The 22,587-nt window shown below is 32.2% G+C and overlaps 1 protein-coding gene and 1 pseudogene across 4 annotated transcripts in view; both read right to left on the reverse strand.

The window, feature by feature from the left end:
- Skic3 (SKI3 subunit of superkiller complex) overlaps positions 1–22,587 on the reverse strand; it is a 99,206-nt gene that overhangs the window by 56,944 nt on the left and 19,675 nt on the right. For all 4 annotated transcript variants that reach the window (XR_005728377.2, XR_002484073.3, XM_021726903.3 and 1 more), the window contains 18 exons: positions 21,515–21,613; positions 21,291–21,399; positions 15,058–15,198; positions 14,087–14,188; positions 13,107–13,246; positions 10,806–10,892; positions 10,606–10,709; positions 9,860–9,986; positions 9,029–9,208; positions 8,583–8,707; positions 7,431–7,684; positions 6,185–6,287; positions 3,626–3,802; positions 3,394–3,538; positions 3,146–3,224; positions 2,998–3,059; positions 2,826–2,882; positions 825–893 (listed from right to left, as the gene is read on the reverse strand). Coding sequence is in view for 2 of the 4 variants with exons in the window: in XM_021726903.3 (XP_021582578.2) it covers positions 825–893; positions 2,826–2,882; positions 2,998–3,059; positions 3,146–3,224; positions 3,394–3,538; positions 3,626–3,802; positions 6,185–6,287; positions 7,431–7,684; positions 8,583–8,707; positions 9,029–9,208; positions 9,860–9,986; positions 10,606–10,709; positions 10,806–10,892; positions 13,107–13,246; positions 14,087–14,188; positions 15,058–15,198; positions 21,291–21,399; positions 21,515–21,613 (2,160 nt within the window). In the remaining 2 variants the exon portion in view is untranslated. The remainder of the gene's footprint in view (positions 1–824; positions 894–2,825; positions 2,883–2,997; positions 3,060–3,145; positions 3,225–3,393; positions 3,539–3,625; positions 3,803–6,184; positions 6,288–7,430; positions 7,685–8,582; positions 8,708–9,028; positions 9,209–9,859; positions 9,987–10,605; positions 10,710–10,805; positions 10,893–13,106; positions 13,247–14,086; positions 14,189–15,057; positions 15,199–21,290; positions 21,400–21,514; positions 21,614–22,587) is intronic.
- LOC120885967 (U2 spliceosomal RNA) lies at positions 15,841–15,971 on the reverse strand (annotated as a pseudogene).

Below are 22,587 nucleotides of genomic sequence, written 5' to 3' on the forward strand. Positions count from 1 at the left end.
TTGGTACACTAATTCCACTGCTCCCCTAGGCTACCACACTTAATGGATACAAATGTTTCCCTTTATATCCTTTTTTGCTTCACCAATAAACTAAAATTAGACTCAACAAACCAAAGAACAATAAAAGATGTCCAATCCTTGATTAATGATTTTCTGATAACAGGTGATGTTATTCCCTGAATCAAAACAATACACCACTCAACCAGAAAGACATTGAAGACCACTCAGTCAATTCCCTTTATTTTCAGGTGTGAAAATTAAAATCCAGAGTTGTGATATGTTAAGGTAAAATAGCCAGTCAGCGACCTACTCAGACTAGTAATTACCTGATTCCTATCTGGCAATACAAAAATCTACATCTGAGAAAAGGGAACACTCAGAAGCAAGTGCAAAACTAACTCAAAGCTTTTAAGAAAACAATCATCAAATGATCTTTATAAATGTGCATTATCTTTGAAAATGTGAGTTAAACAGAAAAATTCTGGGTTTATTTTTTTAGGCATAGCAATGGCAGACTGATGAAGTTAAAGTTTAATCATTACAAGCTCTTGTGAACTTAAGTACAATATTTAGGATCTCTGAGCTTTAATTTCCATCTATATTTGAAATATATATATATAGATAGATAGATAGATAGATATAAAAGTCATATCTCAAAGGATTGATGATGGAATAACTAAAATAATGTATACAAAAAGCTAAGCACAATGAATGGTACAGAGCAAATCCTCAAATGTTACCTATTATCATTATTACCACAGTTCTTATGTGAATAGTTTATTTTATATCAATAAGTTTATTAATAATTCTGTTGTATATCTTACTTGTCCAATCCAGCACATTAAATAAGATGGATCAAGAGACTGAGCCATTTTGAAAGCTTCATGAGCTTGCTAGGGAAAAGAAATGAGAAAATATCACTTAAATAATTTTACAAATTTGGAATCAAATTATGTTTAAAAAATATAAAATAAGGGAATTAGAAAAGTCAAACCTGTCATAATAAATAGATATGAGCCTAAAACTTCACAGTTTAAGCACAGCAGACAATGCTTAATGCAGTGCTTCAACTACATAGTCTCAGAACAACCCTGGATATAACAAATTTCTCTAGAGATTAGTTCTGGTTCCCAGCAAAATGACAATGCACTCCACAGAACTTTTAACCAATCAAACAACCACTTGCTAGCTATCACTTTGAAAGAAATGATTATATAAGGCTGTATCTATTCCCTTCTCTTTGAGCTTAACTAAGAGGATAAGAACTCCCAAGGAGTAAAATCTGAGACATGAACCTGCTACTAGAGAAAGAGTGATCAACAACATAATTCTGCAATAGGCACTCAAGAAACTGAAGATACCTCACTTGGACCATTAACTTACATTTTTTTTTTAACATTTTCAACATGCATTTTTTTTCTGCTACAAAACAAATTATTATTCCATACTGACATATTATTTTCTTGATAATCTAAGTATAGCAAAAGAGAGACTTTTTTTTCCATAAAAAGTAATATCAGGAGCTATAACTGTGCCATTCTGTAATAAAACATTTGTAGCTTACTAAGAAGTTGTTTGACCTAAAGTTTTTAAAATATGTTCACTTATTTTTTTATGGTGCTGGGGATTAAATCTCAAGCCTCATGCATGCTAAGCACATGCTCTAATGATAAGCTATAGTCACAGCCCTTCACATGTTTAAGATCCAAACTAGTATTTTCTTTCAATCTATTTATAATCTTCTAAAGCCAGTCTTCTTTGCAGTGAAGTAGTTAATGTATTCCTAAGAATATTACAGCTTATTTTAAAGAATGAGATTTGATACACTGGTTAAAACAGCATAGATGTGGTATTTTCCATAGATTTGTGCAAACTTTCCAAACAAGATTCAGGAACATGTTTCTAGTACTTCAATTCCCATTCTATAATGTATAATTGCTCAACTATGATGAATTACAGTCATTTCAAAGGGATTAATATCACTGAAGTCAAAATCTAAATCACACAAGCAAAGGTAAATATCAACTAGTAGGGAATACTATTCATCTCCCTTACCTTTACCCATCCCACCTCCATACACAGCGTATAAAGGATTTTTGTTTGTTTTGTTTTGGTACTGGGATCAAAAGTAGGTCCTCAGACATGCTTGGCAAGCGTTTCACCATTAAGCTACAGCCTCAAAGGACTTCTCTTAATACATGTTCAGATAAAAAGAAAATTACTCAGGGCTGGGGCTGTGGCTCAGCGGTAGCACTCTTGCCTGGCATGTGTGAGGCACTGGGTTAGATTCTCAGCACCGCATATAAATAAATAAAATAAAGGTCTATCAACAACTAAAAGAATATTTTTAAAAAAGAGAAAATTACTCAGTTAATTCATGATAAAATTGCTTTAATCTTTAAAAACTATATTAAATATAAAACCAGAAGTTTCTTGTGAGACATGTAAGGAAAACTAAATTTTACAAATTCATTACCCTACATGATAAACTTAATATCATCAGCTGACTAAATATATAACAATGTGTAAAGTTATTTCTCCACAAGAAATTGAGCTATTATGAAGTGATTATACAAAGAAAATGATCAGAATTGTGCTTATTTATTTATTGTGGTACTTGAGATTGAACCCAGAAGGGCTTTACTACTGTACTATATTCCTAGCCCTTTTTATTTTTTGAGAAAGGATCTCACTGTGTTGCCAAGGCTGGCTTCCAACTTGCAATCCTCTTGCCTCATCCTCTCAAGTTGCTGGAATTACAGATGTGCACCACTGTACCCAGCTATTTCTTACTTTTAATGTGACAAACCTGACAACATGTTTACCTCAATGTTTTCATTTGCAAGGTATAACACTCCCAAATTGGTCCACGCGACAGCATTCTAAAAATATATATATTAAAAAAATTAGGCCTTTTATCTATGTGGAACTCTCAGAAAATTAGTTAACACTAAATCTTGAAATTCTTTTTCATAAATAGACACATAGAACACTTACAATTTGTTCTGACTGGATTGATTTGATGAAACAGTGCTGAGCAAGGGCATAATTTCCAACACCTGAAACAAACAGAGTCTGAAGTAACTGAACTTTATATTTGAAAAAATAATCCTCAAAAAATATTGAAGTATTACTTAGTTCTCACCTCTATAACATGCAACTACACCAAGAGCATTCCAGTATAAGTGATTATTACTGTCGAGTCTCACTGCCTTTTTCAGACACTGAAAAGAAGTTAAATGAGATTAATTTTTATTTCTTGGAATGTAAGCATTTACATCAAAATAAAATGTGATTTTAAGTGAAAACACGATAGTATTTATCAAAAATATCTTTCAAAAGAAGCACTTAGTTTTTTTTTAATTTATAAAAAAAATTTTCTTAAAACCATACATGTAAAGATTTCTCTAGCAACTCTTTAAGATCATTCATGCTGCTGCCCATTTCTGCTAGATGTTGTGCTTGGCGATAATAATTAATCCCAAGATCACACCATGTATTAGATGTAGACATCAGTTTTAATGCACGACCGTAACACCTATGGAAGAATAAAAGTGAATGTTATGGTTTGTTATACTATCCTACTTCATTTGAAAATCATTAACTGGTAATCTTTGATAAATACCTTCCTCCAAGATGGAGGAGCTCAGTTTTCTTTAATGCTTGCTTTTCTTCTTTCTGGCCTAGAAGGACCCCTAAAATATTAACATTCACTTTAGATGATGAAACCGCATACAGACTGGTACAAGCATCCCCAACCAGCTTCCAAAGGCAGGATACATCAGCTCGATGCTGCAAGGCCCTAAAAGAAGAAACAGTGTGATTCTAAAAAATTATTTCCAAAAAGTTTGGAGTTTATCTCTTTCGTTATTCTTATAATTAAAACAGAAAAACTATATTTGTAATCCTGATTAATCCTTAGTTAAGCTCTGTGAATACTTGACTAACCTCCTCCCATCTGTGAGAAAAGAGAAAAGGAGAAAGGAAGGAGCAATTTATTATTTTAAGTGCTAAAAATTATGCAGATACTTATTTAGTACTCTTCTTCATTTTTGTTAGAAATAGCAAGAATCAAATAAATTATCAAAAAATTTTTTCAGGAACAATTTACTTTTAATATTAAATTTTTAAAAATATGTATTTTTAAAATTTAAGCAACGACCAAAGCAATAAAATAACTACCTAACAGTTGCCTATTATAATCTCATGTGTTTGCTTTTAGACCATCCCCCAAAAGAATAAAAAAAGTAAATGTATCAAATATATTTGGTGATCTAAAAGATTTTCATCCTGAGAACAAAAATAACAAAAATCTAAAAACAAAAATGTGAAGATCCACATTAACAGAAGCAAGAAAGAGCAGACTAAATAGACAAGCTCAAAATGTAAATAAAAATATTAATTAGAGATTGAGGGTGCTTCATTTTAGAATGAGAAAAATCAGAGCTATATACTTCTCTCCATTTTTCTCAAGATTGGATAACTAAAACACTGCAATTTCATTTAAGCCAAGTCTCCATAATCAGCTATCACAAACTGCTATATCACAGACAGATGGACAAACAGATGGAACATTTTTCACAGTCTTTTCTACTAAATAAGTGCAGCCAAAAATCATTTTCCAATGTCTTCCTGAGAAATATTAATTATTGCAGTCATGACTGAAAACCCATGGTGAGAATCAAAGGAAGGACACTATTTTAAGTGACTTATATATCTTCTTAGCCAAATTTCTAAAATTTACAGCATTAAGAGAAAACTAGAAAAAAAAAAAGAAAAATTATAACAGGCAATTTTAACTCCCTGAATTCTTATGTCCTTTTAAGTTTAATGAAAACAACACATCTGTAAAATACAATAACTCCTACCACTCTTACACAATAATTGTGGTAATATTAACTCCTGTTTAGTACAGATTTGGGTCCATGATTTTAAACGTTGTAAACACTTTATAATTAGGGGAGTACTACATGTTATCCAGAATAAAACTTCTCAAGAAGGTTCAGTAAGGCAATATTTGTAGCTAAAATACTGTCTCCCAAAGATTCACATTTACTTTTAATACCAGTTCAAAGTCTGTCCACTTCACTTTAAATTTTTCTTTGAGAAAAACTATGTTATGTTGAGACTTAAATAACAGCAATAAAAATTTGTGAGAGGAAAAAAAGGTTGGGTATCAAATTAGCAGGAAACAAGAAAAAGCAAGTCTGAAAAAAGGAAGATAAGCAAAAGAAAGATGCTTTAAGTGTATAAAAATTTCAGTTTATATATTGAAAAAAATTCTAATTTGAGGGCTGGGGTTGTGGCTCAGTGGCAGAGCGCTTGCCTAGCATGTGTAAGGCACTGGGTTTGATCCTCAGCACTACATCTATAACCCCCCCAAAAAAAATTTAAATTTCAACAGTCTATGAATTTTTTTTTTTTTTTGACATAGAGTTTCCCTGTGTTGCCCACACTGATCTAGCATAGAACTCACTATTCTCCTGAATTAGCCTCCTTAGTATCTGGGACTACAGGTGCACACCACCAAATCCAGCATGACTTGTAGATTTTTTAAAAGTCATCTACCATAATTCTAGTGAGTTTAAATAATGAAATTACACTTGAATTTACACTTCTAAAAAAAACTTTATTATTAGACACAATACTATTTTCTTTGTTTGTTTTCAGGTATAATCAGATTGTTTATTTTCTCTTTACTTCAAATCCACCAAGAAGCCTAAAAGAGGCCCTTACCACTGAGTAAAGGCCTATTAGGGATTTAAATCTCACTGTTTTCTTTAAAAAGGAGAAGGAAATATGGAAAAGCACATATAATGGGCTCCAGGCTCCACAATGTGCTTTAGCGCATTGTGCACCTGAAGTCCCATTTCCCAATCATTTTCATTTAGAGATACCCCATTTCCACATCTCATGAAAGAAAGTTACTAACTCGTGGTGTGGTGCTCTTTGCTCTTTTCTATTATTTCCTGAGTATCCAGCATGCTAGCCATTATGAAAACCATAAGAAATTGTTTCTCCAAGCGCAAAATTAATACAATATACATGCTATAACTTAACTGTCTAGTCTTCTTTATGTTTTATATTCTGAATAATTGCTATATCTAATAGAAGACAAATTATTTTACAAATTTGGCTTTATTTTAATATTTAGAAAATAAATACAATAAATAATAATACTAACCAAGTAAAATATTCCAGGGATTTTTCTATGTAGTCTACGGCTTTCCCATCAAGATAATCAACTAGAGCAGCTTTTGCCATCATGAGATAGCATTCGCCCAAACCTAAAATCAGGTAAGTCTATAGTTGTCATTAAAATACATAATACAAACACTTAAAATGAACTTCAAACAAATGTACTGTTGTTCTTTTAAAGTCAGTTTCCAAACAAAACTTAATTGTATTTTATAAAATTATCTTCAAGCATGATCTTGCATACATAAAATGAGGAATTCAAATGTCAGGGTTCTACTGGAGTAAACATGCACTAAAAAATTATAAAAATTACCTATAAAACTTATTAATTTGTTGACTTTGAATAATTACTTTCCTCTCAAAAACCTCAGCTTCAAAACTGGAGATATTATGTAAATCTTATTCCCTATCATATGACTGTTTAACTGTTGTATGTTCTTTCAATATTGAAATTCATACAGCAAAATTAAGAATTAAATGAAATAGTGATTTCCTAACATGTCTAGTACACATTTCAAAACTCTGAGCTCTCTTTCTCTTGAGAAGTTTTATAAATTTCTTTTTTATTTTTAGGTAGATTTTCAGCCCTAATTTGTATGTTGCTCAAAACTAACACTACTAGGGATTTAAACTTCAATTGTTTATTTATAAAGGAAACAAAATGGAGGTAAGTATATATAATGAGCTCCAGACTTTTTTTTAAATGGTAACATATAATCACAAAAAATTTATATAGAGAGATGGTAGTGTTTTTCCTTATATGTCCAAAAAAATTTCTTTAAGAAGGAATAGATGTCTATGGAGGAACTAAAATCAACTTACATAATAATAAAATAATGCAATGTCTCTTTAGGTTTAAAAAAATTTTAAATGAGCTTCTATAACTTACAAAATAATTAAAAGGTATTAAGAAATCCTCAGGATGCAAGAAATTAATTATCAAAATGTAAGAATATGGAAATCTGTTTTAGAGATCCATTTTTAGATCTAAAAGCTATTATGCTATCTAAAAGTTTCATCTCTATCATATTATTATTTACTATTTTGAAAGATATTTTGATCTTTTTGTTTTCAAATCCACATAAATTTTACTATAAGAAATTCATATCAGATGTGTGCTATTGACTACAGAAGTTCTTTTGAAGTTATTTAATACATTCACATAGGAAATTTACTCAGAATTCTATACTATAGTATCATAAAACTTAAAGGATCTTTTAAAAATAAATTACCTTTCAAAGCAGGTACGTAATCTTCTTTCTTTTTAATAATCAGCTGGTATTGAGCTATGGCCTCCTTGTACTTGCCTAGGATTTGTTGTATTGCTGCAACCTTAAACACACTGTATGTGGATTCTGGGTTGATCTCACTGGCTTTTGTGAAGGACTTCAAGGCTGTTGTATAGCCACCTCTGCTTAAGTATGCCTCTCCTAATGACTCCCAACAATTGAAGTCCTTTGGGTCTGCCCTTAATGCTGCCTGTAAACTAGAATTTTAAGAAACAGTAAGAGAACTAAAAATAATAGAACAATTTTCACATATGAAAGGAAAATGTGAGATAAATAATTCAAATGAGTTACATTTATCCATTGCTCCTTCTATTTATAAAAGTGATACTGAAAGCAGGTATACCTGTTCCTTTTACAACTTGAATTTCTTAATACTAAGAAACTTTATTACAATTTAGAATGAATAAGAACAAAGTAGTCTTTTTGAAATATGCAGTTCAGAATTTCTTTTTCTTGATGAACTAGAAGACTTCCAGTTTTCTATTATAACAGGATGGGTGGACATCTCAGTTTGCCTTGTCCTTCTACTAAATAGAAATATCACAACCAAAATATAGGAACAAGAGGCATGCTATATATTTCTAATCAAATTACATTTTTATGGAAAGTTTCAAAATGCTATGTTCTAAATATTAATATAAATCAGAAACAACCATATTTTGATTCAATTATATTTGATTTACCCTAAAGTACAGTTCAAACCAAATGACTAAATTAAACATATATGAGCTGTTCAAAATGCCCTTCAAGCTGCCAAATGACTCCTTTGCCAAAAACAGTGACTATCAGTGGAAGAACAAAACAACAAAGATCTTTACCTTAGTTTTTTATCACTACTGATATTTCCATTGAGACTCTACTTATAAATGTCACTATTAAAACCTAACTTCACTAGTCTGGCTACCTCAACAACTGGACATAATCATAATTTTTTCAATTCTACTGCCATATGGACAATAAGCATCAATCAACCATAAATCAATTTTTCTTTTTCTTCTCTCAAAATACAACCTGGTAAGGTCATTTGGGTACAAATGAAATTTGTTTCATGGAACCATTATGCTATCTAAACATTAACACAGTAAGGTGCCTTACTCAGCCACTGCTTGTGAATGTTGACCAGCTTTCAAATAGTATAGTCCTCGCCGAAGCCAGGCCCATTTTGCCGTTCCAGCACTTGCCCTCTGAGTTACTGTTGTTAGGATAGCTAAGGCAGCTTCCTAATAAGAAAATGTTACTATTAGCCATGCTGAATATCGTAAGGATAAAGAATACCTATGTAAAGTACACAAATATATTTTCATTTCCCATTTATTTTTTTAAACTTACATTGGTATATATCAAACTAGTTTCAATAATAAGTTGTGAGGGACTTAATATCTGCCAATGACAAGAATATTTAGCCAATTTATTAATGGAGGAACAAATCTATTATTTCTACAAAGAATAATAAAAACTAATGATAACTTTCAAAGATGTATAAAATTATTTCTATTCATATACTCAGGAAAAAAAAAAGCAAAAGTGGTTATTAGACGTACCATATCTTCAAGCTCCACACTTAAGTCAACTGCTGCAGCTCCAGATTCAGCATCAGTGTCATCTAATTCAAAAGCTTTCCTGTAACATCCTCGTGCTCTGTTTTTATCTCCTACTACATCTTTGTAATAATGACCTAAATAGCAGAAAACTTTGCCCATGTATGGATCCAGTCTTGCGGCCTTTTAAATAAATATAGACAACAAAATGTTAAAAGTTATTTTGTATGACTATCTTTAAAACACAAAGAAAAAATAGAGTATATAGGTTAAAAGAAAAAATGATTAATACATAATTTTATTAATTATTTAAAACTATGCCAAAACATCTTTTAATGTAAGATTTAAAAGAGACATGAAAGGTGGCCCTCATTGATTACAGAAATTAAACAGATGTGTAAACTATTATCTCTTTGACAAAAGAAATGTGAAATTAGAACCATTGTTAAATTAATCAGCTCTTACAGGTCAAGTTAAGAATGTAAGACTTATAGATGTTAAATGCTTAAAAAAAAAAAAAGAAAAAAACAAGAAGTTAAAAATCTGGACTTAAGTGCCAATAAAATTACAGTGGAAATTATCCCAAAACAGTATTGTTTCTCAAAGATAATTCTGTCTCATTTTCTATAACACATATTTCTGAAAATAACATTTATATCTTTTAGTTTTCTCCTTAAAAACCCACAAAACATTCTCACAAAACCTTATTGTGAGAAATGATATACAAAAAGGAGTTAAGAATAGTTTTAAATACCTAACTTACGTGATTCCTGTTAATGATTTTAGAAAAAAAATCCACTTCAACTAAGAATCGAATAGTAACACCTGTTTTACCTTCAGAAAGTGGGTAAGAGCCTTTGTTTTATCTCTTCTTGTTTCTTCACCTATGAACCAATATGTTAACCCAAGCTGGTAATGATATTCAGCAACTTCAGCATCTCTCTCAAGTGCTCTCTGAAAACTAAGCACCGAAGGAGAATGAAAAGAAGTATTAAAATAAAATTTTAAAACTTTGTAGATAAATATATAAAATAAAGGAGACTTTTTCTTGGGTAGAAAAATCAAAGTTTGAGTGATTCAAAGATAGCAAATCAGAAATGTTAGTACTTTAGAATTTAGATAATGAGAAAAAATTATTTGTGCTTGAAAAGGAGCAGTGTCCTTTTACCACTATCACATGCTAAGTGTTCAGAACATATACCAAACACTATATTTACTTACTGAACATTATGATCAACTATCCAAATCTACTGAAGAATTTATAGCTACTATGCTATAACTGAACTATATTTCTTTAAAAATACTATGATTTAAACCTTCAAAGGTCCAAATTATACAAACTTTGACCTTTAAGCCCACTTGGATTTTTTTTTAATATTTGTTTTTTAATTGTAGGTGGACACAATAACATTTATTTTATTTTTATGTGGTGCCGAGGACTGAACTCTGTCTCACATATGCTAGGCAAGCGCTCTACTGCTGAGCCACAACCCCAGTCCCCAATTTGAATTTTTGAGAAATACAATAGACTGGATCTTTTGAGAAATAGACTGGATCTATGAGCAAATATATATTCTTACCATTTTTCTGCTTGTAGATAGTCCTTTTTGGTAAAATGAATCAAAGCCTCAAGGGCATGAACTTCAGCTAGGTCAGGGTAAGAAGAGAGAAGGTCTTCCATAATCTATAAAGCAGATACCTGTCAATTTCATATCCACATAAAAATGACTTTTAACTTCTAAAAACTGTTTAAATTTAAAAACAAAACAAAAAAACTAACCTTTGTAGCTTCATCTAATAAGCCTTTGTTCAGATAAGCCAAGCTTTTGAGAACCAAAAGTCCTGGGATATTATTTGCATCAGAAACCTAGAAAATAATTGTAAATAACTGCTAAAATCTCCTCAACATAACTGCAGCAATATTTGCTTTAATTAAAGAAAGACCATAGTAGAATAAAGACATAGAAGCCCTACTTTCTATCACTATTAACACTTTAATTATTTGTAATAACTTTATGAGGGAAATTTTCAAATATCTAACAAAGACTAGTTAATAAACCCACTTTACCCAGCTACAAAAGCCACCTTTTTTCATCTACACATCCACGCACTTTACCTACTCAGATGATTCTACAACAAATCTCAGATAACTTTTCATCTGTAACACTTCACTAACTGGACAAGATATAACTTATCTAAAAGATATACTCATTTTTAAGTGACACTACCACATTATTATGCCTAAACAAAACTAAACATGTATCGTTAATATTATCAAATTTCCCAGTTGCCTTATAAAATATTTGAGCAATTTTCCTGTTTTAATCAAATAAGCATACATATATTTCAATTTACTGATAGGTCTCTTAAGTCTCTTTTATCTATGGGGCTACCCTCCATCTTTTTTCTTTCTTCCTTACAATTTAACTGCTGAAAATATGGACTATTTGTCACAGTTCTCACAGATCTGAAGTTTGCTGAATGTATTCTTATGTTGTTTAATATGCTCTTTGTCCCTGTATTTTAGTAGTTAGATCTAGAAGAAACTTGATCTGATTCTGGGATGATATCCTGCAAGAATACTTCGTGTGTGCTTGCATTTGGCTGTCTGGCTAGCTGTCTTTCTGTGATGTTAACAGCCATTGATCCTTAATGCCTAGATCCATTCATTCATTAGGGATTGCAAAATGGTGACTTTCTTTTCCATCATTCCTTCTTCCTTTATTAAATAATACTTTAAGAAGAATTTCTCCTCCTCTCATTAACTGCTTATCCTAAAGAAAAGTTCAGATAGGAAAAGCAAGATAAATGTTTTCTTTCCAGTGTGGTCTTTAGCTTTCTCCCAAGATAATATTTCTTGAAGTTGTTCCATTGATTTTTTTTGTATCAACATGAACAAACGAATTTAAATATATTTGATGTATTTCAATCTACCGCAGTTACTAGTGCCCTTTTCATTTGTTTTTGTTTTTTTTGTGAAAAAATTTTGGAAAGATCTATTTTATAACACATTCACACAAAACAGATTAAGGCAAGTAGAAAATAAGATACTAGTTCCTTTTTTTTTTTTTTTTTTTTTGCATTACTAGGGAATAAACCCACGGGCACTCTACCATCGATCTATACCCTCTGCCTTTTCATTTCTCGTTTTGAGATAGGGTCTTCCTAAATGACCAATGCTGGCCTCCAACTTGCAATCAACCTGCCTCAGCCTCCCAAATCACTGGGATTATAGGCATGCCTCACGATAACCCAACTAAGGTATTAGTTCTTAAAGGATACTGATAACTGCTATAATTTTAAAGAAATTTTATAGTTCTAATGAAATGCAAAGCAATAATTTTTTTAAAAAATTAAAACCACTTTGGGCCTATAGCTCAGTGGTACAGCACACGTCTAGCATGTGTGAGGCACTGGGTTCGATTCTCAGCATCATACATAAATAAATGAAATAAAGGTCCATAGGCAACTAGAAAAAAAATTTTAAAAATAGAAAAATTAAAACCCTTTAATATAGTAAGTGATATAATTTTAATTTTAGACAAAAAAATAGCTGTTATCTGACAAACTCTATAAGGTGCAATGTTGTGATAATTCATGATTTACCTGTTGTCTTTTTTGCTAGGGAATTTCAAATTGTTTAAACCAAAAACATTAAAAAAATCAGTTTCCTTCTTAAAAAATTAATCTTTTTTTGAATGAAACTAACAACATTCCTTATTATGAAATTTAATATTAAAGTCCTCAATTAATCTTGTAACGACCTATAAAACCATTATGAAGAAAACAATTTAGAATCACAAATTAATAATAATCAAGTAGTGATGACCTTAGAGAACAAAAAGAAGAGAGAATACCAGTTAAAACTAAAGAAAGTGCCTCACTGTCAAAGCACTGGTAAGAATTTAACCAAGAAGCAAATAACTTCAGGAGTTTCCAAGTATGTGAATGATTTGTCAAAGTATAGATATGGTGAAGTCATAGCTCTAACTCAAAATGTGTGTTAGTAAATATTTAGTAAGGAGAGATAGTCAGTTGCTTGGGACTAATTAAAGTTTAAGGGAAAAACTGATAAGATTACCTGATTGAGAGAACAAATTGCCTCCTCTGAAGATTCATAATCTGAGAGTTTAATCAAAGCTTCTGCTTTCAAACGAAGACAAAGGTTCTTCTGATAAAGACTGTCTCCAGACACACCATGATTTTCTATGTTCTTCAGAGCTGACAAAATTAAGGACATCTGGATGAAGATAACTACATCAGTTCACTTTTTTTTTTCTTTTATAAAACAAATTACAGATAAAATAAATCTAACTTTCTAAAGCAATATACATGAGGAATGATTCAAAGGTAAATATAAGTTCTTACTTGAACTCTTTATAGAAAGATCTGACTTTAAAACAGAACACATATAAACTAAAAACCTCTATCTTCACAAAACATATGATAAAGCCAAAGATCCAGAGACACAACAATGGCTATCTATATTTATTACATAATAAAGGTTAGCACTTAGCCAAAGCATCTGTAACACACAACAAATTAAGAATACTGGACAGAGAAAAATGAATTAGAGTGGAGCTGGGTGATTTGTTTTTCAACTACAGAAGCAAGGCTTCTAGCCTCGTCAGGAACAGAGAATCACCTTTTATGATGTCCTAGCTCCATACCTCACCTCAAAACTCAGAAAGTCTCCAAGATGCCCAAGATTTCTTATTTATACCAGGGAAATTAAGAATTCATGAAGGTCCTGAACACATATAATACTAGAAATTTCCATATTATAAAGACAGAGCACCTCCACTCAAATCCCTAAACTGACTAAGTCAAATTCCAAATATGAGAAAGCTTAATAAGTATTCATTGCCAGTTTAAAAATAAATAAAACTAGTAGGTATGCATGCAGATTTGGCATTTATTTAATCTCCTTAGGAAAACTGAAATTAGCAACTTAAAAAAGCATCCAGATTTTTTTAAAACCACTATCTTTCTCCTTTAAGATAAAAAACACAAACAGCATTGGCTACCCTTATGTGAAAACCCAAAAGATATCAAGAATACCTTGATTGCATGAAAGAACAGCTTCCTTGGGTCTATGCATTTTGATTTGAACTTCGGAGAGATGATACCATCCAGCTGTGCAGAGAGGGCTTTCCTTTAGCCCTAAAAGGATTAAAAACAATGAATAATAAAACCCATGTTTCCATGACTACTCAAATGAACGGCACCACTATCTACTATCTAAATCAGACCCCTCCCCTCTTCTTTCTCTTCTCATCTAATCAATCACAAAGCCACACTTTCAATGCCCCCAATCATTTTTCTCCACATATTCCTCCATCTCTACTACCACCACTTCAGTTCACATCTCCATCTTTATCCCAGGTCACTGAAAATATTGGACATCCACTCCTATGTATGTACATTAGTCACAATATTTCTAAAAAAAAATCAGAAAATAAAATTTACCTCATTAAAGCCTTTCTCTGCTTCCCTAATGCCCTCAGGATAATGTGCAAACTCTTTAACAAGGTTTGAAATTCCCTCTCCAACCTTACTTTCTTCCCTTTTCTGCACCCATACTTCATTCTCAAACCTTGCTGAACTATTAGCAGTTTCAAGAATGAGTTTTCCCTCTTACCTCAGGCTATGTCACAGATACATCTCTTGACCTAAAATGTTCCTCCTATTCCCTTCATCCACTCATCTTGTTTATTTGTCAGTCAGACCTCAGCTTGAATGTAAGCTCATCCAGAATCATCATACATGATAAATCTAAGCTAAAGCTTTCTTAAAACAATGCCCATTTTATAATGCAAACACTGAGACACTAAAAGTTTAACTAACTTTTCCAAGGTCTTGAATTTACTGAGTGGAAGAGTTGGAATTCAAACCTAAGAAGACTCTAGGATATATCAGTACCTTTTTTTTCCCCATCCATCTTAGATATTTCTTTAAAGCAAGGCTACAAGATTAATGCCTACTGACTAACAATTACAACTCATGTCACATGACACACATTATAAATTTACCTTCTGTTAGATTCCTAACAGCATCTTCATATTTTTTGTCTTGTAATGCTCTAATGCCTAAGCCAATGAGGCCTGGACCACTTTTTGAATTCATTTCCACTAGCTTACAACAATACTGCTGTCCCTCATCAGTAAGATTTCCTGGAATTAAAAGAGAAAAGTTATTAGCGTACATATACCAAGTATCTAAGTACCAAATCCTATATACTTAAATCTCAAAAGTTACCTAACACGTCCTTTACCGTATCATGATTCTAGGAATTCAAAACTTAAACCGGGAAATACAAAAATATTAATATTTCATTAAAAAACTATACTTTCTTCTTAAACAGTAGAAACCACTTTATCCACAGACAATGAATCTGAAGTCATACTAAAGGGTTTCAGACAAAACACCTATTGCTACTTGCTAGTATGTTAAATTACAGAGCATATAGTTTGCCAAGTCTCTCTTTCCTATTCAGCAGTAACAATTTTAGTTGTTAAATGAAGGAACCCCTGTCAAAGGAGGATATCTTCATCAGTTTCCCCCCTGTGGACAATAATGAACTGACAAAAACATGACAGCCAGATCCAATGGAATTTTCCAGCATCCTAAAATCAAAAGACAGTGGGCTACTCCTCTGAACATTGAACAAAAACTTGAAACAAAGACATAATATTCCTAAGTATACAAACTCAGCAGAACATTTCCACATTTTTCTAAAACTATCTTTTTTCTATGTAATAATTAAGCTTATGTAATAATCATCCGATGCCTACATTTATTTTAAAATTTATTTTGGTAAAACACTTTAGAAAATATTGACTGCCATTTCCAAAATAGCGCGCGCGCGCACAAACACACACACACACACACAGTGATTTGTCTTTAGATACTACACTTGATCTTAGCCAAAAGGCCGAGAAGCGATAGTGATTTGTCTTTAGAATTAATGGTAAATAGCATTCACCACTTCAACAAATTGTTCTATCACATATGGAAGTTCTTAAAATAATTAAGACAGACTATAAAAGCAATAAATATGGGAACAAATAGAAACAATTTATCTGAAAAAAATATACGATGTTTTAATATCTAAATAAAACATATGCCCTTAAATCATATATTGGAACCACTGTTTCAGTCACAGATGTTAAAGGTAAATTATTTGCATAATGCCATTTAGTTTATATATTTCAAATTTTTCAAAACCAGATGCACACCAATGTATAATCTGGAATAGGTAACATAATGATTTTTAGGTCCAAATTAGCACCGAAAATAGAATTCATAATGGCTGAAGAATTGACATTTTAGTACTGTTTGGAAAAAAAAGAAAACAAATTAGAGCCGGGCACAGTGGTGTACAGTCTATAATCCCAGTGGCCCAGGAGGCTGAGGCAGGAGGATTTCAAGTTCAAAGCTAGTCTCAGCAACTTAGCAAGGTTCTTAGCAACTCAGCAAGACCCTGTCTGTAATAAAATATAAAAAAGGGGCTGGTGATGTAGCTCAGTGGTTAAGCACCTTGGGTCCAATGGAAAAGAAAGAAAAGAAAAGAAAGGAAAGAAGACAAATGGAAGAATGAATAGTTTGATCACAAAGCCAGTTTAAAAAAAAAAATACTTATTATTATGCTTCCAGACATGAATTTTCTCCTGTCAGTATGTTCCTCTTATTGCTTCCATAAACATGAACTTCAGGGACAGATATGCCTAGCTCCATACCTTCTATATAAGGCAGTGGCTTTTTCCTTTTTATCCAGTGATTTTTGCCTAAACTAGATACTGTTTATACCAAGCATCAGAATTACATGAAAGACTTGTTAAAAATACAATATGCTGAGCTCCACTCTTATAGCTTCTTATTCAGTTGGTCTGGTGAAAGTCATGAGAATTTGCATTTCTAACATTTTCTTAAGTGCTACTGATCCAGAGAGCATACTTTAATAAGAGCCATGAGTCTAGAATATTTTAATATCATATAACACCTTTACTACTAGTTTTAAAACAGATATGCCCTGCCTCTGTTGCACATCTGTAACTAAATGGGTACTTCTAGAGAATAGAGACTAGCATAGTTTCTTACATGTTGTAGGTACTGTACCATTAAATACGATGATTCTTTAAAAATATCATCATGAATTGATGTTCAAAAAGATTTAATAGGTACTGAGAATTATTAGATAAACCATTCTAAAAAAGAAAAACAAATAGCTATAAAAATTTTACCTTTGATTCAAATTCTGAGTCAAAACTCTTACTCCATAGAAACATAATTTATGATAGACTACCTTTGCAACATAAACAATATTACAGAAAACACAAGGGATGAAAAGAGGAAAAGTCAATCATGCATCTTTCCTGTGATCATCTAAGATACCCAAAACTGCACATGTGGGTAGGTAGTTTCCAAAATGTGAAATGAACAGGTGCCACTTTTAGAACAGGGTAAATCTTCTTGCCGCACATTGCTCACGACAAAAACACTCAGGAGTCACTCCAGGGGAACTGGGCTGCACGAAATAACCACACAAGAAACAGAAATACCTTTTTCTTCAGGGATGCTATGACGGCTCCTCTGACCTTAAGGGTCCGCAGCACATGCTGGCCCCTTTTATTGAGGAAAAGCCATTCAAATGAGGCAAGGGGTCAGATTTCAAGGGGCTGAGTCTAGCTTCAAGATGTCTGCTGTCAGCAGATTGACTGACATCTAGGAAGGCCACACCCAAGGGGAGGTAAGAGAAGGGGACACACAAAAGGCATTTCCATGGAACATTTTATCCTAAACAGGGCAAAGGGTAATATCACAAAGGAACAGATGAGATGTAGCTGGACCCATGGGGCTGTAGGAAGGCACGCCTACGCCTGAAGACACATGTGGTTGCATTATTTCTACCCTTAAGAGCGGGGGCTACCATCTTCAGCAACTTAAGAGTAGCCAGATCATTTGCGGGGAGGGGGGGGGGAATGACCATCAGTGCCTCAACCTATCAGGAGAGGAAAAACACTGGTCACATGACGTGACGGTTTCCTACACTTTCTTAAGATATTCCTTTGCTAATGCCTAGAAGCACAATTATAGAAACAAAATGAGATTTCAGGAAACTATATTCATGCTTAACTCTGGTAACATATTCTCTATATATGACCAAGTGGCATTGACAGAAATTATCCATAATGATCTCAAAAACTGGCAACAGTAATAACAATAATGAGTCTGTTTGAAGAGATAAGGAATATTCAGCTATTCCAGCTTCAATCCTCGATCCTCCTCTTCTCTGTACTAATTCTTGTTGAGAATTCTAGCTAAATAAATATGTTTGGGGAGAAAGAAAAGAGAGAAAATAGACATCATTGTTTTTAAATAGCAAAAATTTATTTAACATACGTACTCTTTTTAACATTTAGAGGATTTGAAGGTTTTATGTGTATCCATAAAACACAGATTTTTTAAAAATTATAAACAAATGAAAGATCAGTAGAATTGAGGAAGGGGAATAGAGGAAGGAGAAAGAGAAAAAGGAAGTACTAGGGACTGAAGTAGAGCAAATTATATTCCATGCATGTAAAATTATGTCAAAATGTACTCCAATTTTATATATAACTGCAATGCACTAATAAAAACATTTCAAAAAATAGTTTAACAATATTTTTATTTCTCCAAAAGGCAAGCCAGACTTGAAGTTGATGAATACTAAACACCAAGGGTATATAAAGGATGTTCTGAAGGTTGGATGGTATGGTAATACCTACAGAATTCTGTTTCCTGAATTTTACTTAAAAAAAAAAAGTAGAATTTCTTAAAAAACTAATTCATTTCTGATATAACGAAGAAATTGAACACTATTACAGAATTTTTCTTTTAAATAAACCTGGCTTGAGAGAGGAAAAATTTTTTTAAGTACATATGTACATTTCATCTGCATTTTCTAATATTTCTAGAGCACAAAATCTTAAAGAAGCTCTTTTTTGCTTATATTTGAATTTGAAGAACCAAAGTTTCTTATGCTTTCTCATTTCAGCAAGAAAGCAAAATTAATCAAAAAGGTCATTTAGCATGAAAGAACATTTCAATAGATGACAACTGTGAAAGCTATTCACCACTTGTTTTATGAAACTTTACAAACTGACTCAAGCAAGACAAAGGATAATGAAATATATTTGTTTCCAGTGGAAGAGAACCCAATGATTAACTGCAGTGATGCAAAAAATTCTGTAGATATTGAAATACTCTGGGGGAGGAAGGGCCAGAAATTTGGAGAGTTAAGAGATTTTCAAAAGTTCTTAATTTTCAGAATACATAAAGTTTGACTTAGAGTAACAATAAAAAGAAAACCATTCCTTCCTACAGCCCTGAATTAACAAACTTTCATCCCCAGAATAATGCTTTATCTTAGAATAAACTTGAACTGTACCATTCCAAAAATTCTTGCAACTAACAATTCAGTAGGGAAAGAATTCTCCCTTGATTTTGCCATATGTGTAAATATTTACCTAGTCACTCTTCTCTGCCATGATATAGATCTATTTTCTTTCAATTCTGCAAAATACCCATTCCCAAATCCTCCTTAACAATGTTTTTTTTTTCACTTAAACCAATACAATTTCTAATAAATTAGAATAATCCCTTTCTCTCTCTCTCTCCCCCACCCCGCCTGCCTCCCCACCCCCTCTCATGGAGCACTTTGTCACCTACTACATTCATAAGTAAAGCTTTAGGGTATTTGTTAATTTTATTTCTTCTATTATTTTTCAGGCTTTCTGGACTATAAGGGCCATGTTTACCTAACAAATACACGTTAAAGGCACATTCATGATTTTTAAGAAAGCATTCCATCAGTTTTCAAAACAGAAATTTCAAAATACTCACTGGTACCATTTGGCATGTAAGCAGTCCAAGAATATGGGAACAGTATAAACCATTAATAGCTTAATGAGATTGGAGAGAAAAAGAGTGATCACCAGTCATTAATTTCTCCTTAGGAGAAAAAGGAATGGAGGGATGGGTTCCAAAGGTCATACAATAAGGAAAATCATTCCACTTATCTTTAGAACACATTGGATCTTATGTTTAAATATGAAAAAACTGGGTGATTTTGGAATTACGTTTCCTAACAGAGAAAAAATACACCAAAAATCCACACACATGACCCTTATGCTGATAATCTCTTAGCACACCTCATCTTCTTTGGCCTCAATACAGCATTTATAATGTCCAGAAGCCCTTTCCTCTTGAAATGCTCCTGCAGGTGACACTACAACAATTATTCTCCTACCCCTCTAAAAATTTATTATCCCCTTCTCACAATTCTTCCTCCTGGCCTTAAATGCAGCAAGTTAAATTTCTGAGTTATTTTTCTTCTTATACCTGCTAACTAACCACTTGTTCCTATTGTCTTTAAATCAAAGTAAATGAAGTGGAACTTAGATTATAATGATGGAGACATCATTATAATCTAAGTTCCACTTCAATTATTTTGATTTAAAGACAGTCTTAATAATTAGGTCTTAATTATAAAATTAGTTGTTTAGTCTGTCATGATAGACCTTAGTAATCTCCTTTTTCAACTGCTCTTTTCTTCTATTTTGCTTCCCATCTTGGTCTCCCACCTTCCCCTCTGTTCTCTTCTCCCTTTCTCTGTCCTTTTCCTCAGCTGGCATTGCCCAGGATCAGCCTTTTTCCCTTAGGTTTCTCTGATGTCATCTACTCCAATTCACTTTTACTTACACAAAAGATGTTTCCATTTTCCAACCTATGTGTCTAGCTTTGTTATTGATCTCACATCTCTCACTAACTTACCTTTCATACAAACCATCATTCCATAGTGAATCAACTTTTCAGGAAAATTGAAAGTTAAATTTGATTTTTCCCTTCTTTTACCTCTAAGAATCACTTCCTTTCCTTTTTTTCATTCATGGGTTCCTTTCTATGACTCCATTTTGTGCTGAGTTCATTCATTGCTATTATCAATCTACTTGCTCTAGTTTATCTTCTATACAACCTATTCTGTACACCATGTTAGTTTAAGACCTTATACTTCATCAATTAACTCATGATGATACTGTTTTCTCAAGGTACTAAAAAGTACTCTTGCAAGTCTACTACTATTATTTCCTTCCTTTTATGTCCAGAAATACAGAAACTGTATCTTACACATTGTAAGCACTAAAATATTTGTTGATTGATACAAACATCACTCCCACACAATCTCATAGCTCTAGGACACACAAGATAATAAGGAAGAAATTACCTGATTCAATTAAATGCAAACAGAGCACTTCTAATGGATACTGTATGGTGGGATAGATGTTTATCATTCCTTCACAAGCCTTCTTCAACCTAGCAGTCTCATGAGGAAACTTGAAAATACAAAAGCAAAATAAACTAAACTCTAATCGTAGTAAAATGCATTTGTGAACACTTTCCTGATTAGAAATAAAACTCATTTTAAAGATTTTTTAAGAATCTACTTACTTTCAATAAACACTGAATGAAATGCCTATATAGTACTTGATGATCTTCACTAGGAATCTTATCTGATAAGCCCAGGGCATTCTCGAATGCAGTTAAAAGCTGAAACAAACAAAAAGGTATTCATGTATAAACTTAAATGACAAATGTGATAAACAGTTGAATGTATAAGACTTTTGTATTCAAATTTCAAGTAGCTGCAAATGTCTTATTGTCAGTCAGACAATAAGAGGGGAAAAACAAAAGTACATACAAATTTTAGAATATATTTTAACTCTAACTGGCCAGCAGACTACACTAAACTAATAAATGATAACTATAAGTTAATAACATTTTTAATTAAATTAAATTAAACATTCTTCCCTTCTTTGCTGTCTCCTACAAAGAAATCAACCAGAGCAGTCTTATATGCTAGTATAGCTGTTATTGTTCACATCATTTTGAAACCATCTCTTCTGAAATCATTAACATATTCTTTGGAACATCTCCAATAGTAGCAAATCTTCAACCTTTAAAAAACAATTGTGGGGAGGTGGGCAGGGGATATACCTCAGTTGACGGAGTTCGTGCCTTGAATGCACAGGGCCCTGGATTTAATCCCCAGCATCACAAAATAAATAAATAAATAAAAATTGTGGGGCTGGGGTTGTGGCTCAGTGATAAGAGAACTTACCTGGTACATGTGAGGCACTGAGTTTGATCCTCAGCACCATATAAGAATAAATAAATAAAATGAAGGTATTTTGTCCATCTACAACTAGAAAACTTTTAAAAATTTTTAAAAACTATATATAGCACTTTGCTTCTGGCAAAAGAGATAAGACTGAACTGTAATGAAATAATTTCTTATAAAGTATTATCTGATTTTGAAGAAAATTCCAAGAGGCCTTTTAAATAAGTCTTTCTCAAGAACAGCAATACTAAAACCCAAGGTAAGCACTTTAAAATACTTTATAATCATTTATATTGGTTAATATAAGTTCTACATTTTTTAATAAATATTTTATAACTTAATTTACTAATGAAGTTTACCACCTCAAATTTTCTTTGGTAAATATGATACAAAGTCTTCATGA

This window comes from Ictidomys tridecemlineatus, chromosome 1 (assembly GCF_052094955.1).
Source record: "Ictidomys tridecemlineatus isolate mIctTri1 chromosome 1, mIctTri1.hap1, whole genome shotgun sequence".
Classification (NCBI taxonomy): domain Eukaryota; kingdom Metazoa; phylum Chordata; class Mammalia; order Rodentia; family Sciuridae; genus Ictidomys; species Ictidomys tridecemlineatus.